We start from the raw sequence: 19,084 nt of genomic DNA, 5'->3' as shown, positions 1-19,084 counted from the left end.
AATGAATATTGAGCAGAATTAAGTTCAAGTTATCGTTGGTTCGGCCCTCCAACACAGTTCAGGTTTCTCATGTGGCCCCTTATAAAAATTAAATTGCCCACCCCTGATCTAGAGCTACATTTCTATAGAATGCAGTCCACTACAACACCACCACTGACTTCCACCTCTGTAATAAACATAATTAATTTAACATCTCTCTGACAGGGTCAAGAATATCTGAGTTAATTTGCCTTACGCTGCATGTGATGCAATGTGACTATTGTACATATGGAAATAATGATGCTGAATTGACATATCGTATTACCTACTTTTTACTGGTATTTATACCCATCATTTAATTGTCTGCACGCTGATGGTCATGACATTGAAAGCAGAGGTTTGATTATTTGTAGCAAACCTCATCAGCTGCCTGTGTGGCCCAGCCATTCTGTCTCCACATACATCAGTTAACACATACTGTCTAGATGAGGGATAAAACCTAGCTGAGGTGCACTTCACTAAGGCAGAACAGTGCAATAATTTTGGAGATACATAGCCATTGCCATTTTCACCCCTTGATTATTTGGAAATGGTGATATCCTCTCTTTGTGTAAAGAGGTTTGCTGCTACTGTATGAAGAGTTCCAATTGTCTGTGCATATAATCGCCACACACTACCAACCGTTACTGTTTGCAACAAGTTAAGTGTCTGGGTGAAACCCCATCACCACTCCGGCGGCAGCATGACAACAGTCGCACGTGGACCACCACCACCTGGGTGCAGAGAGCAGACGTGCTACAACCGACTTACCTAACACCCCACTGGCAGCACTGTCCAACGTCCCTCCGTGACCGATCTTCAGACTCTGTTTCTTTCTCTTCCGCGGGTTTGGGTTTTGTTCACCAGCTTCTGAAAAATATGCAACGCAAAACATTTCTGTCAGCTTCAACAAAGGACAATAAACTTAATGTTATTTTTTTTTTGATTGTCCAGTTGTACTACCCTTGAGTAAAGCTTCTTTTAGTGCATTTAACACGTCTGCAGATGTAGGCCCTCGTTTTTTATATATCGCAAAAAGCCCATTTAAAGACTGCAATTTAGATAAAGAACTCGTTATCTGAAGAGCAGTGTTACTTGTAGTCCCAGCCATGCTTGTTTTATTCTTCTTCGGATGAAACTCTTCTTCGTCTAGTTTAGTTGCCAACTGTGTCTTAGCAAAACCCTTGTTGTATTATCGCCACCTGCTGATTAAATAACTTAATAACTATGTCACGGACTCGCAAAATAAAATTTTATTATGCAGTATGATATTAAACAGCCTAATGTTGTGCATTTTTAGTTTGTCTGTAGTTTTACTAATGTCTTCGGGGTAAATGCCTGAAAAAAAGCTTACGTTTCCAAAACTACGACGACCAAGATTCTTTGCGCCGAAATACACTTCCTTGTTATTTTTAACTTCCTAGTTACTTTGCCGCTTGGCTTGCTATGCTTGTCAGTTGTGATATGTACAACAAAGCTGCTTGGACGATGTTTGTGCTGTAATGTTAGCTGCTGAGGTTTGTGTGTTTTTGTGTCTGAAAGTATCACTGTTGGTGTTCAGGAAAACCTTCATAAGCTTATTAAATTTGCATGTCGGTTAACCATTCGATAGCATCGCACGAGCGTTTTACTCGTATTGGAATAACGTTACAATACGCCACACTCCCATTCACAATTCGGCAACAAAATTTTAGCCTACTTGTCAGCAAATTACACGTATTGTAAAATATAAGGCAACGCACTTTTTATATCTATGCAAGCCATATTCTAATTCGGCAAACATACGACCCGCCAAGCAGTATTTATTTCATTTAATTGTATGTTTTTGAGTTTGTGCAGACTGCTTCTTGCGTCGGATGCTTTCGAATTTAATAGCTGATTCTTGTGGTATCGGACAGATTTTCCAGGTCGTCTGTCAAAGCCTGTTCCTCCTTCAAATAGCTTCCCCCTACCTAACGTCCCGTTGGGTTAGGGCTTAACGTTATGTTACAGTTAACGTAGCGTAGCAGATATAACTGGTTGGGGTTGGCACAAGAATGAAGGGAAGAGGAATGGACATTGATGAGGAAACAGACTTTGACAACACAAAGGCAGCTAATTACTGCTGCTTGACTCTGGTCATACTGCAGTACTCCTGTATCAGCTTCCACTGATGGTACTGACCTGCTTAACACATCTATCAGAGATAATCCTCTTTGAGGTGTAGTTTGAAAGCATCTGGTGCACAATAGAGCTGTTACTAACAATTATTTTTATTACTGAATGTTCTGTTGTGTTATATTAAACCTTTGGTAAATAAATATCATAAATTGAAATACCAATCATGGCCATTTTTGTTGATCATTCAGCTTGATCAATGGGTCACATTCCACGGGAAAGAAGGAAACCGTGAAGAAGGCATAAGTGCAACTCAGATGAAAATGAAAGACTGGTGACCCAAATGGAGGACTTCAGGCAGATGTACCTGCGTCTATGTAAGGAGGGAGGTGTGGAGCCTCAGGAGGGTCTTGTGTCTAAGCTGAGAGAGAGCACTGCTCAGGGTTCCAGACTGGACTTGAGTGGGCAGAGTCTGTCTGCAGATACCTGCTCTGTGCTGGCCAGGGCCTTCCAGAAAGATCTCATCTTCACAGAGGTGTCGCTCAGTGATTGCATGCTCAGCGAAGAAGGTGTGTGAGATTTTAAGACTGGCAGTCTATATGTACCCTGACATAGGTATTGTTAGTTGCTTAGTATAAAAGCAGTTGTCAACTAGCATACATTTATATTCTTGAAACAACTTTTTTTCATACGGATACTGACTGGTACAGTGCTTTACTCTGCTCTTTGAAAAAGAAATGATTGGGGTTGAAAGAGATGTCATTCCAGTGTGCAGCTTATACTCCTTATGACCCTTCAGTTTAGCCTGTAATTTGTTGGGGACTATTGTCAGTGGCTGATCATTTCACATTTGGTGCTTTAGTGAGTATGTGGGGCAGCAAGATGAAGTTTGTGGGATGAGTCAGATAAACAACAATACTCTATGGCACGGAGGAAGGAAGAAAGATAGATCAGCAAGCTGCCACTACAACAGTGTCACCTTTTTATATATCAGGCTTTGGATACATACACAATACTTAGCAGGAGATATTCATTGTTGTTTTGACTCATGAAATGTGATGGCAGTATAACATTATGTCTAACAAGTGTCTGCTTCCATGCGTACTTCTCAGGTGCCAAAGTACTCCTCACCGGACTGTTTGGCAACACAACCGTGAAAGTCCTGGATCTGAAGGTACCACCTGCCAAGTGTCAGCACTGTCTAACACTAATTATTTCACGTGTATTGATAGACAGTTGATGCACAATAATTTTCACAGGGGAATAACCTGAGATCAACGGGGGCAGAGGTCCTGGGAAAGTTGCTGGTGCACAATAAGACCCTGCGTAGGTAAGAATGATAATCTTCATGTGAGAGTATTTTCTGGTGATGCAACATACATGTATTTTTTAATCTAAAAATCCAGATGTTTTATTAGCTGGAGGGTTCGGCATGCTTTCACATTAGTGTGCAACATAATTCTTGTTTCATAAAATACTAAACTCTTTAAAAAAGTTTTTTAAACTCCTGGCCAAGCTATTTACTGTTTCTGCAGCTTTCATGCACATCTTATGGTCTTTATCAGTCTTCGTTAGTCTTGAAGCACAAATGGATCCTCCACTAACAGATCTACTCACATCTAGGACTAGTCAGAGATATACAGCTGACTGACAAATTAAAGGAACAAGCAACATCAATTGACCAACAAATTAGTGAAGTGTCTCCAGAACAGCTTCACTGGTCCTCTACTGAAGGGAGGAAACATTCTTTCCTAGAGCTGCAGCCATTAGTCAGTTTAGTGACAGAAAATGAGCAAAAATCATAACACAACAATTAAATAATATACTGAATTTTTTGTCACGGTTGCAAAGTTTGTTATATTAAAAGTGTGACATATATGGTATTTTATTCTTTGATTTGTTTGAAGAAGACATTTGAAGAACCATCTTTGTGTCTGGAAAAACAAAATGGGCATTTTTCTAGTGTTTGACATTCTGTGAATAAAAATATAAATCAAATAAGCAAGAAAATGATCAGATTAATCAGTGACTCCTGCATGTTTTTTTTTTTTATTTCTGCTCATTTATTCAAATTCCAATTTATATAGTGCCACATCACAACAGAAGTCATCTCAGGACACTTTACAAAGTAAGGTCTAGACCTTACTATTATTATTATAGAGGAAAACCCAACAAAACATGCTTTGAACAAGCACTTGGCGACAGTGGGGAGGAAAAACTCCCTTTAATGGAAGAAACCTCTGAGAGACCCCGGCTCTTGGTGGGCGGCCTTCTGCCTCGACCGGTTGGGGTGAGTGGATAGAGGAGAGACAAAAGAAGAAAAGCAACAAGACACAACAATCAAGCACTAGGCAGCTTGATGTTGCCAGTGACTGCTCATCAGAAATGTAGAGCTCCAGAGCCAGGGCTACCTGCAAATATTCAGGATGTACTTGAATTTTTCACCCATCCGTATTTATTAATTAAAGCTTACTGCTCCTACATATCCTAGCAGTCATCTAATAAATCATGAACCTGTGGTCTTAGAAAGGATTTTTAACATAAACTTCATTTTTGAAACTAAAATACCTAATGTTAATTCATGCGCAATATGATCCTGAAATTGTCTAAATGGTGTTTGCAGGTTGGTGTTGGAGTGGAATGCATTGGGGGTGTGGGGTGAAGCCTTCTCACTATTTTGTGATGGTTTGGCTTGCAACACCGTGCTGACACAGCTTGACCTACGCAACAATCAGATCAACCACCACGGAGCATCGGAACTTGGTCTGGCACTCAAACACAACAACACCCTGGAAATGCTAGGTGATTCACGGTGAAATGATACAGTATATGACCATTTCACTTTGTCTTGATGAATGAGAAACTGTTCAACATTAAGTGGCATGATGTTCTTGCTTTAAATCTTTTTTTATGCCTCTGTGTCCGTGACAACCATGGCCGGAGGCATTATATTTTCAAGGTGTCCGTACATCGGGTCTATCCTCGTGAACAAACACTGTAAATTCTAATTAGATAACCTTACTTAGAAAAAAGCATGTAAACCGATTGACTTAAAAAAAACACAAGTGGAACAGGAATTGTATATTGTACTAATGTAGTGAACTCACACTTGTTTAAATGACTAACAAAAAAAAAACTGCGTACTTGATAATTTACTATTCTCTTGAGTATAAACTACTCAAAATTATTTCAAGCAACTAAATCATTTCAAGTGACATATACTGCATGTTAAGTCCCAAAAATGCATTGAGCTGGACTAACTAATGTGACATTTCATGCAACTTAGAATCTCTCAGTTGTATTTAAATAAGCAGCAATCTGACCTACTTGCCAAAAGCATGCAAAAGACCAAGTAACTGTTACTCCTGTAACTTAAGTGCTTCAAACATCCATTATACATTACTGAAAAACAGGTTCAAATCTCCTAAAATAATCACATTTACAGTAACACATAATAAATCAAGGTAGTGACACAGTTCAAAGTTAAGTTATATGCATTTTCTATGGTTATTGTTTTTCTTCTGTTTATATTAACTGACGTTATGCCATTAAAACTGTCAGATTTTGAGGGTGTTTATTTTAAACAGGTAGCAATATGGTGCAGTTTTACCAATTGGGTTTTATAAAAAAAGTTTTGAAAAAAAAAGTCCTTGACATTTAACATATAATCATGAAACCATAGCTTTAATTCTGTAATAAGCAATAACAAGCAGAACATAGACCAAACTTGTTACAGAACCAACATGCTAAGTGCAAAATGGCTTCACTCAGTAAGCATTATAATAGAAAAGAGTAATGACTCTGGTAACAGGTTTCACACATGTATAAATGAACATACACCGGAATCCATCCATCCATTTTCTTCTGCTTATCCGGGACCGGGTCACGGGGGCAGCAGTCTAAGCAAAGATGCCCAGACTTCCCTCTCTCCAGACACTTCCTCCAGCTCCTCCGGCGGAATGTCGAGGCGTTCCCAGGCCAGCCGAGAGACATAGTCCCTCCAGCGTGTCCTGGGTCTTCCCCGGGGCCTTCTCCCGGTGGGACATGCCCGGAACACCTCCCTAGGAAGGCGCCCAGGAACCACGACAGAGCAGTACATCAACCGCATTACTGCTGAAGCTGCACCGTTCCGCCTGTCAATCTCCCGTTCCATCCTTCCCTCACTCGTGAACAAGACCCCAAGATACTTGAACTCCTTCACTTGAGGCAGGAACTCTCCACCAATACACCCCATACACCAGAATCCTTTAGATGCAATTTGCTGACAAACCCATGGGCTGATTATTTGAAATGAGTAAACATAACAGTAAAAAGCAATGACCTGAATCCATGTCATAAACAAGTGTGATCTAATGACTTTTAGCTGACAGTTTTGGTGGGAGTTTGGGCTCCCACAAGGTAAGAACCACTCTGAATTAAGTTTTTGTCCAGAGATGATGTTCTACCTCTTGAGCTCAGCAGTGATAAGCAGGCTTATCACTGCTGAGCTCAGCTCGTGTGAAATGAGGAAAGTACACTTTTCAGCAACTTCATACGAATCTAAAACTTCTTACACATTTTTAGGGGCATTTCTGCATTATTTGATAGTGACAATAGACAGGAAAGGTAGGGGAGAAAGAGGCCAAGACATACAGCCAAGGGCTCCCTCCAAATCAAATCCCAGTCACTGTGTTTAGGACTTTGCCTGATGTGTCCCCCTGCTGGCATACACTGAACTGTCACAGTTAGAACGCAGACATGCCCATTTCTGTACTGAACTCAGAGGGTTATAATCAGTATTAATCAATTTATCTGACTCTCTGTAAGATACCAGCAAATTTTCACACAACTCTGTGTGCTCCTTTAAGATGCAACTATGAGAACTTATGAAGCAGTAGTTATAGAAGTCACTGGGATTATCACCCAGTAGAACAGGGAGGCCTCAGTGTCCAAGGGTGCACAGTGCTGTCCCATCTGGCTCCTAGAACTCCATAATGATCAAATAAGGTTCATTATTATGCAACATTTAAAAGTTGTAGTACAAACACATTTGTCAAAGTCTATGTTAAAAATGCCACCATGCTGTTTGACAGTACTTCTCAGAATTACTGATTTGAGAAGTGATTTTTAAGGAACAATCCACAGCATTACTGTTATCAATAGCAATGGACCCCAACTCTTTTGACAGAGTTTTGTATTCCCAACACCTTTAAAATATTGAAACAATTTAGGTAGCAACATATACAGTAGGTCCTATAGGAGCTGTACATTGTACATGTATGTTATCACAACATTTCAGTTCTTCCAATAAAAAAAATAAATAAAAAGCTGAATGCAATGAATTAACCCTTTGTCAAACACTGACAGTGCTGATTATAACTCCTTAAACTGAAATATCCTTTAAAATATAGGCTACTGGTGTCTGACTTCCAGTGTACTAGGGCCCACGTTGGCAAAGCAGCTGTTCAGCATGGAGCCCCCTGGAAAGGACAAATAAGTTAAGAAGGTTCCACATATATTGTTGTGGTTTTTATGTGCATGTTATACAGACAGACTTGAGCCAGTTTCTTGTTGATTACTGGTCACAGGCCACTTCACATTCAGCTCATCATAGTGCAAGAAAAGAACCATTTTTTTGGCAAATTCTGTGAAGCTACATTTTTGCAAGTGCAGCTTATCTGCAGAACTCCACCGCTGGAATCTAATTTATGCTGCATGAAGCCATTAGCCACACGGGTCCATGTAAATTTCACTGTCACAATGTATTGGTAAAACTCAATTATAGCAGCTCTAGGGTCATTAATTACTTAATCACAGCAAAAACCCACCCAAATACTGTATAAACACTTTAACTGTTGCTTTAACTCGGGTTACTTTCGTTATTTTTCCCTTCAACGTGATAAAAAGAAAGATAAATATTTGATGTTAATGTTAGTTATGCCCATCACGTAAAGAACGTAACTTCATCACTAGCCTTGTAGACAAGTTAGCTAACCTACTGTTACTGCAGCCTCTTGCCAACCTTCAACTCAGTTCTCAGGGGAAACTGCTTTTGGCTTTAGGAACAGTTTTTAATAGGAAACTGTGTGGTCAAATATACAGTAAATACAGTGCGGTGACCTGTTTGCTGATCCCACTCTCGAATGCCGGCTTATCCACTTGATATTTCACTTGTGCTGTTGGCATTCAGGGTGGGGTAGTAAATTTAACAAATTTATGTAACAGCTATTAGAATTTATAGTGTAATATCTCAGAAACACCCTGAGAGAATTTCTTCAAATTTGGCACCTCTACTACTTCACTCAAGATTGAAGTGATTACATTTTGGTGGTCAAAGGTCAAGTTCACAGTGACCTCACATCCATCCCATTCCTGTGAATCTGACTGGTTGGTGGAGTCATATATGAAGCTGTAATTCTAGTTATTTGTCACAACTGTTTCTGGACTGATGACTCGATGGTTTGACAGGCTTTGTAGTGACATAGAACTTACTTTGCACATTATACTGTTAGGCTGAGCTTTCTTCCTGTAAACACTGATGCCACACCTATTGTCAAACAAATACACAAGTTCAAAACACCTATATGAAGCCCAGTTATAAGGTCCCTTGGTTAAAATCTAGCTTTGCTATCCTGATATTCCTCAATTCCAAAGTTTGTTAAAAGCAACCAGGTTTTCTATTTACATGGACAATTCTATCAGGTTACTGCAGAAAGCAAGAAATAGTCTTTGCTTTGCTTGTTTATTCACTCAAGCTGACTTATGCCTGACTTGGCTTCTTTTTTTTCATCATGCTCACACAATACTTATGTTAAGATGGGGATGTTTTGCAGGTCCTCATCTTTTTCTTCTAGTGGTGGATTATAGTTTTTACTAGTGCAGAATGAAATTCTTTTCTCTGTTGCAGTTAGTGTGACATTGTTATTGTTCTGATGTATATGACTGATGGTCTGCTTTCTTCTCTGATTGTGTTCACAGATCTGAGGTGGAACATCATTGGTCTTCTGGGTGGCAGGTCGCTGCTAAAAGCTTTGCAGAAAAACAAGAGCATAGTGCAGTTGGAGTTGGCAGGGAACAACATACCCAGTGACACACTTAAAGCACTTGGTAAGTCTTCTATTCAGAGGGAGTAATAATTCAAGTTCTATCTGTGATTGTAGTTGAAACTGTGTGGATTCAATTTGAATCCACAATTTGAACCCGGGCCGCAGTGGCGAGTTCAAGTCGGGGTTGCGTCAGGAAGGGCATCTGGCATAAAACGTGCAAAATGTCAACATGCAAATCGTCAGTGTGATGATTCGCTGTGGCAACCCCTAACGGAAAAAAGCAGGGGCAACTGTTGTCTGCCAACCGGAGGGTTGGAGGTTTGAATCTCGGTGCCTGCAGTCCACATGTCAAAGTGTCCTTGGTCAAGACACTGAACCCCCAAGTTGTCCCCGATGGTTAGAGCCACTGGCATGAGTTGGCACCGCAGATAGCTGCCACGGTTCTGTACAAGAAACAAATTCTTTGTGTGTGTAACATACTTGGCCAAATAAAGGTGATTATCCTTCTGAACCCTTATTTAACAGTTTTCATTCATTACTGTGTGACTCTTTTTATTTAACCCTTTCAGAGCAGACCACAGGGCACAATTCCGACAGACAGTCCACCCTAAGAGACAGCCGCAGCAGGACACAGGTTCTGAGCAAGGAGATTCAGACACTGAAGGAGGGGAAGAGCCGCCAGGTAACCTGCAAATTAAAGAATGAAATCATTTTTATATTCTTAATACCTGTAGTTTGGTTCATTTGCCCTAGTCCAAGGAGAAAAAAGAGAAACTGATACCTTTTAATTCTGATCCAGATCATGTTCATGCTGCCTTTTCATAAAAGAACAATAAAAACATGAGGTTACATAGGTTGAAAGGTATAGTAAGTTCTTGATTGGACAGTTTTGATGACATCATTACTTATCACCATCCTCCCTCTCCCCAGACAATGTGGACATCCTCATATTTTTATTTTATTTTGTTTAAACATAGAACATCTTGAATGTTGTTTTTACCTAACACCATGGACAATGCCCCTTGGTTTGTGTTCTTTAAGTAGTTAATGGAAGCAAAGTTATATTTGGCACTATGTTCGTGTTTTTCGTTCAGTGCATTATTCATCAATCAACATTTCATATCTTCTCCTGCTCAGGTCATTTTCAGATTGCAGTTAGTTTCAGTAAGGCTGATGCTGATTAATTTTATAGCTATCACTAAAAATAGTATTTTTGGCTTTTTTCTCAGTGATAGCTGTACAAAATATTTGTCATATTGTTATTTAGTTACTACTCTGAAAACCTTTTGGGCTTCTTTGTTATACACAAGATTTTGGGTGGAATTAAATTATTATTATTAAATTATTCATTAAGTATCAGGATAAGGTTTATGGCCAGAACTCTGGTCTGTTCCTCCTCTCTTTCAGTTCCTAAGCCTGATGGAAACCATAGACAGACAGCGGGAAGAGCTGGGACGCTCCAACAGGTGAGAGCAAATGGTAATATGTTTGGTCATTTGTCATAACCATAGCTGACAGGTGCAACCTCTGCATCAGTCTTTAAACTTTTGCAGTGGAAAGAAAATAAATCCTTAATTGGGCAGCACATTTTTATTGTGGTAGTACATATAAAAATGGGCAGCACGGTGGCACAGTGGTTAGCGCCGTTGCCTCACAGCGAGAAGGTTCCGGGTTCGGGCCCCACCTGGGACCTTTCTGTGTGGAGTTTGCATGTTCTCCCTGTGCTTGCGTGGGTTCTCTCCGGGTACTCCGGCTTCCTCCCACAGTCCAAAGACATGCAGCTTAGGTTGATTGGTGTCTCTAAATTGCCCATAGGAGTGCGTGTGCGTGTGTGTGGATGTTCGTCTATGTGTTAGCCCTGCGATGGATTGTGACCCCGTTCAGGGACTAAGCGGTAGACAATGAATGAAGGAATAGTACATATAAAAGTTTCTCTGCATCTTCCTCAAAAACAACATTGAGATTATAAAACAAACATATTTGCAAGAAAGTCTATTTGTGTATCCACCACCTTGTGGCACTGACCTCATTACTTCCTTTCTGTTTGATTAGATCCGCTTCCGTTCAGATTGGCCAACTCCAGGAAGCTCTGAATGAGAGGAAGTCAGCGGTCAATTCTCTCACTGCCAAGTAAGCATTTCATCCTCCTTTATTCTCTGGTCACAACATGAAAGTAATGTGTGTACTGTAAGTGACTTTATTTGATTTTCAGTCAAACACAAGATTGAATAAAGCACTACAGTGTACAATGTATATTACAGTATGTCTGAGAGGGTTCTCCACTGACTCAACCACAATGATTATTTGATTGTCAGAATAGTTGCTGATAAATTTTCTGTCAATGGACTAATCATGACAGCTCTAATAATAACTCTGATCACATGGTGGTTTGATGTGGAGACTGCAGATGACAGAGGCAGCCCTCGCCCTCTCTGAGCAGAAAAATCACAACATGGGAGAACTGCTGACACGAGTAAAAATGGAGAAAGAAGAGCAGAGGGAGCAACTGGGCAGAGAGAGGAAGAAAGAACAAGAGGTACGGACAAATGGGAGCAGATAAAACTAAATCATTTCACCTTAAATTCAGTGTGATACGCACAGAAAACAAGACAGATGTTAGTTTGACTCGGCCTGTGATTCAACCCTTAACCAGGTCATGAAAGGTTTCATAGTTGCTGATAAAATTTAACATCTTTTGCTATTGACTTTATTTTACAAGGTAAAACAATGTCATATGATCGCAAAGTGGGAGAGTAGTTTAAATAGAGCTAAACAAGCTTAATGATCCAGTAATCGGTAGTATCTCCAGTTGTCTGTTGATTCGAAAAGGAAATTATATGTATAGCATAGGTTTGTCACTTATCAGGCATATTATACTATAATATTTTCCTCATTGCATACAAATGTTAGCAAAACCCTATAAAGATATACTACTAGGTGACGTGTGTCAGCTTGAGTTCCATCGCTTTCAGTTGCTGTAACTTCAGGCTATACCTGCAAGGAGTAGATATTGTTTAGCACTACAGAACAAAACAAATGAAAGAATCACCTCCTGACACTCAGCTGTGAGGAAGAGCCGGAGCCCCTGTCCTGCAGGGACATCGGAACTATTTTTTGAGAAGGAGTGCTGTTGCACACACAGGACAGAGTGACACAGCAGTGCTAATTATCAAAGTTTTGATTTCTCAAAATCAAGACTATCAGACTATACTACAGGAGAGGGGTGTTTGATAGGTGTGCAACATTGTACTTTTTATTGAGTGTTTTAGTCCAACCCACAGTCTTCTCCAAAACCTATCCATGTAGTTTTTGTGCCTAAAGCAAAACAGTTTACTGACTTTTTGTCAAGTACTTTTGGCATCTCACTACTACTGCGAGTGGATTAACATTGTTTTTTACTGAAAAGCCTGTGTGTCTCTTATGGACACCAAAGGTACCCTGGAGCATCAGTATGAGACCCCAAAAGGTATATTGGATGCCCTGTAATAAGAATGCATCATCATACTGCCATCAGCTTTAAGAAGGTCTTCCTTGTTGTAAATGTTTCCCCATTCCAGGCTAGTGAAGCATTAAAGCCTATACAATATATTGTAGCTTTTATTATTGGGTACACTATTATTTTCTGCTTCTGCTTTTTATATTCTAATGCTGTTCTTACTATTGAACAAACCTTTATCTACTGAATCATAACAGTTAACTGTTGCAGTGAAGTGAGAAATAGTGATTTCATCTTAAGTCATTAAACATGTTGCTTTAGATTTGATGATGTTGCATATATTCCTGGCAAACTCTGCCTCTTTCTTGTGCATGAGCTCATAGTTGGATTACCAACCCCATGGATAGCTATACCAGTTCCTCTTATCCAGGATCACCAATGCTAGGTTTACTAATGCCAGATATCTCACAGAGATTGCTTTGTGAGACAGGCCCTTGCATAAAATTGCACACATTTACAACTATCAGATATCACTGGTAAAAATGTGTGCTCAGTATAACATTGATTTCCATCCATTGTAGGACAGTGTACTCAGAGAGGACAAACTCCTCAGAGAGATCCATAACCTGACAGAAACCAACATCCAACTCAGGAATAAAGTAAGAGTAATGTCGGTTCAGAACAGTATACATATTTGTCTTTATATGTGCACTAAAGTGGATTATGAGCACTGTTAGATGTGTTCTTTGTGTGTGTGTGTTAGGTGGAGGAGATGGAGCGCAGGTGTAAGTCTCAGCAGCAGCAGATCTTTGAGCTGAAACAGGAACTGACCAACACTACAGCCGAGTTCAAGCTGCGATTAGCGAAGGCAGAAGGTAAACCACACTAACAGAACACAGTCTTTTTTTTTTTTACATGAAAACTATCAGAAATATTTTGTATGTTGCTCTCTAACAGACCGTCTGGAAATAGAGAAGCGAAGGTCCAAGCAAGCCCTGGAGGACATGGACAGTCTCCGACAGAAAGAGGTGCTCTCTAAATTCTAAGCAGCTTCCAAAATAATCCAACAACATTTTGAAGAGACAGGCCATTTCCTTAATGTGGGCACACAATCATCAACCGCTGCATTGATTATAGGGATGTAAAGATAAACTGATACAAGAGTCAGATTTACGGCTGCGTCGGGTTGAAAACCACAAAAATTAGTTTAAAAATTGGACTAAAATCGAGATGGACCTCATAAACTGATGTTTGGCAAGTTTTGTGTTACATCTTGCTGTGAGGCGACAGCGCTCACTACTGCAACAAGCCGCCAAGTATTAAATATCTTTAAAAACCCATTGCATGCTCATTTCCAGCTGTTTAATGTTTAATCTTGGGTATCTCTGTATTAGCTTTGTACCCATGATAACTCCAAATAGTTTGTAATTATTTCAGAATGATAAAACCAGAGAGCCTCCTCCTAAAACTGAGAGGATAGTTTGTGAATGTGCACAACTCCTGCTGCCGGTGTTGTGTAGAAAGTGGACAGCACAATGAACCATGATGGCATTAATTAATTTGTATTTCTCCTTCATATATAGGTAAACAATAGTGTATGTACTGATGAAAAGAGCGACGTCACCTCCTGTCTGGGCCAGTCGGGTTGAAAAAGTGACATTTGAACACACCACACAGACTACAGCCAGCAGCCAATTAGCACGCACATTCTGCACCTGCGTGACAAAAATAACTCTCCCTACCTGCAGGTGGTGGTAGCTGTATTCGTCATTCAGAAAGGGGAAGAAAGTAGACTGCGGATATACAGACTATAAACAAATCCACTTTTGTTCACAACAGCTGCTGTTTATAGCTGCTTCTAATTGAGGATATGTCTGATAAGAAGTTGCAAATCTCAATGCTTCTGCTGTTGGTCTACTGATGTACATGTGACAGTAATGCAGCAAGAAATGAATAGAAACAATGCAGGTTTCAAACTTTTATGAAAAATTTGCTTTGCAAATGCTTTATGGAGAAGAAAATGCATTCATCATGTGTGTTAGACCTCAAGGACATACACAATGTATTTTAGTGATTAACACTGATTTAAACATAACTTTTGTTTGTTTACATGAAAACTGTACAGGGCCCTTATAAAGACTTTATATGAAAAAGAGGTTTGAGGTTTGGATTAGGCTAATGGCGGAGGTCCTTTTCGATGTCAAATTACTGAAATGTGTCTCTGCATTGTTCTTACCTTGTATACAATTTTAAATCTTCAGCCTGAGGTGTGAGCGGCTTAGAAACCGTGCCACATGTTATGCCACACCCAGGCGAACAATCGGATATGCAAGGGTAAACCCACCCATGCACAGTGCTCCACTGAGACTGCAGGGAGCTACGTGAAAATATCTGTGCTAAGCTAGCTGACCCCAACTGTGGTTGAAAAAAAAGACTCCTGCCATTCTGAAACATCCAAGTCTCGAGCCTGAAACTGCAAGTCCCTCTCCTCGCCATTCAGGATCAGTGTCTTGTTTATATATGTCTAAATACTGGCTTACATTTCCAGCTACATCCTTTACACAAGGTAAAGAGTGGCAGTGATCATAAGATTCATATGTGCTATTCTGATTGGTTGGGGGTGAAGATGAGTCATCAGGAACAGAGGGGAATCTGGACTGTGGACGGCTGAATTTAACGAAACCCAAACAACTATGGGTGGATAAAATAGCACAGATAGGTTTAAAATATTCTAAATATTTATAAAAGTGAGTCAAAAGTGGCCATAATACTACCTCATTAATGGAAAAAAATACCCATTATCTAAACCACAGGAGATTAAATAAGAAATAAAGCATTCACACATACCATGACATTTTTCTTATTTCTTAAATTTGTAGAAGAATTTATTAATGTTATTTATTATTTCCCATTCTGAAGAGGTCTTAAGTCTTTTCATCACTGTGAAGTTGTCAAAGAATCCAGTGTAGATATAGTAATCTAGAAAATTAATGCAGCTGACCAAGAAATATTCCACCACATGATCCTCCTTTAAAACCATGTGTCATTTTTACATAAACAAGATGTTAAAGGTTAATTAGTGAACTTACCGGTAATAGTATTGGGGGTTAAGTTTTTCATGAAAGAGTAGTTTATTTTATATTTCATTTTTTTCTGTATTATTTACTAAAACTCAGTATTCTAATAGATGTGGACTTTTTCAAAAGATAAAAGACCAAAAATTCTAATTTCTGTACAGGTGGAGCAGGTGAATCGACATCTAGAAGAGAGTGAGAGAGCTCTGCAAGAACGCATCTTCAAATTGGAGGGACAGCGGATACAATTGGAAGAGGTCAGAGCTCAGAGTATCCATGTGTAAAAGATGAAAACACAATGTGGGGCATCCTGACAGCCTTGGTATTCAGCCCCACATAGGTTGCTATCATTTTGCAGCTTAGACTTAGAAGAAACCTCAGGAAGAGCAACAGAAGAGGGATCCCTTTGTATGCTTGACTAAGTAGTTATACAGCCATTGTCATGCAAGCCCACAAGCCATGGGATTTGGTTTCCATCTCTACTATCCTTCCCATCTGAAAAACACGCAACATTAACCTACAGCCAGAAATTTCTGCATTGATAATAGTGTAGCAGTGGATCTTACAAATTACCCACTGGTGCTGCTATGTATAAATTCTTAAAACTTTATCTACATGTTACAACAACATGTACACCACATGAACACATCCAGAAGTGTGATTGGTCAGCCTGGGCCACTTGTGTGTGTGTGTGTGTGTGTGTGTGTATGTTTACGTTCTGATGGTGTTGGACATTGCTGATAGTGAAAACACTCAGGAAGATGGAAAAAACCCACTATGGACTACAGACTTTCTTAACTGTTTTTAGTGCTGGACTGTTGAGTTATGAAACTATCTACACTGCTGGTGGAGAGAGACAGTTGGTAGACACAGTTAATCAGCATCTACACATTGGATCCAACCTGGATCTTTCTAATCTTGGATCATTTCTACACATTGGAATAATAATGAAATAAAATCCAGCTTCCCTCTGATAGGGACACCTCGAGGCCAGAGTGAGAACAACTGCTCTGATCTGCAGTACATTTGTACTGTAATGTCATGTCATGTGATAATATAATGTTCGTTTATTGTAGGAGCTGAGCAAAGCTAAAGCAGCGTGTGTAACAGAGAGGGCCCACGCAGAGGTGGAACTGGGTAGAGTACGAGCTCAAGTGCGCCTGGAGGAGGTGGGTTATGAGATTGGCATCTTTAAGCAGTTACTAAGATCACACTAACTTTCCATCAACTGCCCAGTGAATGGAGAGCAAGATACCTGAAAAACCAATGCCCAAACTGGCATTAAACTATAAGTTCTGGATTTTTATGGTTCCCCAATATTAAAATTGATTCCCCTGACCTTTTCTGTAGTGTCACCATCAGATGCAGTGCATAAAGCTAAGACAAACCACTTTTATGCTTCTGTTTCTCCATCATCTTCTGTCTTCTTGTCTCCTTTGAGCAGCAGGAGCATGTATCATCCTTGGAGGAGAAGCTTCACTTGGTGCGTTCCTCCCTTCAGGAGGTGCAGCTCCACAGCTCCCAGCAGAAACAGACCATCTGTGACCTGCAGGCCAGGAACAGCCAGCAGAGCATTGAGATGGACGGGCTGCGGCGCAGGATAGAGGAGCTCCAGCAGGTCAGGACCCAGCAGCTCTTTTACACAAAGAATATTTCAGGCTCACACTGTGTTAGCATGAATTAAAATAAAGTGTTGGCAAAGATGATTCAACCAGTAGAGTTTCATGTCACCCAACATTATCTGTAAATATACAGGAGTAAAGTAACTGTCCATGGTGTACCACTCGTATACAGCAGGGGAAAACCCCAACTCACACTCCTGACTGCTGTGCTCTGCTCTTCTCCATCTGAACTACCTCCAGAAGTGATAAATAAATGGTTTTTGTTTGTTAGAATCACTGTGTTTTGGGTATCAGGAGCTGTCGGGTAAGGACCAGGAGAAGTTGGCTGAGGTGAGCCGGGTCAGAGTGGAGCTGCAGGAGCAGATTGGACATTTACAGGCAGAAAGGACAGCGCAGGGAGGCCTTAAAGAGAAGATCAGTGCGCTGGAGAGAGAGATTAAAGGTACACACCTACAGTTTCTTTTTCTTATTTTTACTTTGTTTACCTCTTCTTTCCCAAGAAATCAAATCATTTCCTATTACACATTTGAGTCATTTGTTCCATTGCATCTTAATTTGTCATGTATTTCTTTAGACAAATTAACTTGCAACATGAGCTGCCCTAATGAATTATATCGACCACGTTTTACATGTGTAACGATAAAGTAGAATTACCCAGGTCAACCAGTAATATAAAGAATTTGAACATTCAACAAATTTGATTGGATTGAAATATCTTGTCCCATAACTGGGTCGAACAGTGTAGATTTCGAAATGCATCATGTTTGAGGTCGGAATTATTTCTTGTCATGTTGTCTTTTAAACCCTTTCTGCCTCTGTGGCTTAATGTCCTGCAGTAGTGAGCAGTAACCACAGAGAGGCGCTCCTCGACAAGGAGAGTGAGATGTCTCATATGCTGGAGAAGCTGCGGCTGAAGGAGGCTGAGATCCAGAGGATGAGGGAGGACGAGGCCAACAGAGCCAGCTACCTGCAGAGTGCCATTCTCACCTACGTTCAGGGCTCCCCTCTGGGACAATACAGCAGCCCCAGAAAATGACCTAGAGACCACAGCACCTCAGCAGTAACCTCTGAGCTCTGACTGGGATCCTGCACAGGCCAGGACAGTCTGCAAAAAATAATAACTATGATGAAAACAGGAAACATAGTAGGATAACTGAATAATTGGTGCTGGGCAATATGACTATAAGGGCTACAAAATGGATGGATCCAGCCAAGAAATGGAAGGTTTACGACTGCAGATTTTTTAAAATTATTCAAATATCCCATTTGCTCCCAGTTCTTGCACTTCAGTCAGTACTTTAGTTGTAGTTTGAACTGCTGTTGCTACATTGCCTTCATGCTAGTTTTACTTGTTTAGTCCCAACACATATGCTTAGTTTACAAAGAAGCACTGATATTAACAAGTAATCATTTTTCTTCATTTCAAATTATTTTGCCCCAGTAAGGACAGCAGCCAAATTGAAAACCTAAAGGAAATGTATGTTTTATTACAAGCTTGAGTCTCATTTTCTTTGTTTTATCCATCATTTCTTTCTGTCTGTCTGTTATAACCTCTCTAGTCACTAAAGTAGTAGCTGAGATCTGATAGGTCAAGAAACAGAAGCAGCCAGACAATCATAAGAGCATATCCAGATTAGCTAAACTACTTTACTTGAAGATTTTTTTTAAAGTGTAATTGAGCAAATCTAAAATTACAGTAACAATCCCTCATTGTTCAAGTTCGAGCACTATGTGATTCTGTAAACCATGTTTACAACAGACAGTGTGGGTACTGATTTTACTGTTCATCTTAGTTTTCTATTCAAAATAGGT

At 40.0% G+C, this 19,084-nt stretch overlaps 2 protein-coding genes across 2 annotated transcripts in view; one reads left to right on the top strand and one right to left on the bottom strand.

Moving 5' to 3' along the window:
- The window catches only part of trub1 (TruB pseudouridine (psi) synthase family member 1), a 7,027-nt gene extending 5,831 nt beyond the window's left edge, over positions 1-1,196 (bottom strand). Inside the window, exons 1-2 of the mRNA XM_020611738.1 lie at positions 982-1,196; positions 790-888 (exon numbers count right to left, since the gene is read on the bottom strand). Coding sequence (XP_020467394.1) covers positions 790-888; positions 982-1,129 — 247 coding nt within the window. The 5' untranslated portion in view covers positions 1,130-1,196. The remainder of the gene's footprint in view (positions 1-789; positions 889-981) is intronic.
- Positions 1,197-1,394: 198 nt separating this feature from the next.
- lrrc45 (leucine rich repeat containing 45) lies at positions 1,395-19,048 on the top strand. Its single transcript, XM_020611737.1, has 18 exons — positions 1,395-1,535; positions 2,367-2,684; positions 3,228-3,289; positions 3,375-3,445; positions 4,739-4,917; positions 9,073-9,201; positions 9,710-9,822; positions 10,548-10,606; positions 11,193-11,270; positions 11,541-11,676; positions 13,158-13,235; positions 13,340-13,451; positions 13,534-13,604; positions 15,815-15,907; positions 16,727-16,819; positions 17,095-17,268; positions 17,567-17,714; positions 18,109-19,048. The coding sequence occupies exons 2-18, from the start codon at positions 2,459-2,461 to the stop codon at positions 18,306-18,308; spliced, it is 2,022 nt and encodes a 673-aa protein (XP_020467393.1). The 5' UTR covers positions 1,395-1,535; positions 2,367-2,458; the 3' UTR covers positions 18,309-19,048.
- Positions 19,049-19,084: the final 36 nt, after the last annotated feature.

This window comes from Monopterus albus, unplaced genomic scaffold, assembly GCF_001952655.1.
Source record: "Monopterus albus unplaced genomic scaffold, M_albus_1.0 scaffold117.1, whole genome shotgun sequence".
Classification (NCBI taxonomy): domain Eukaryota; kingdom Metazoa; phylum Chordata; class Actinopteri; order Synbranchiformes; family Synbranchidae; genus Monopterus; species Monopterus albus.
This window is presented reverse-complemented; position numbering and strand designations above follow the sequence as displayed.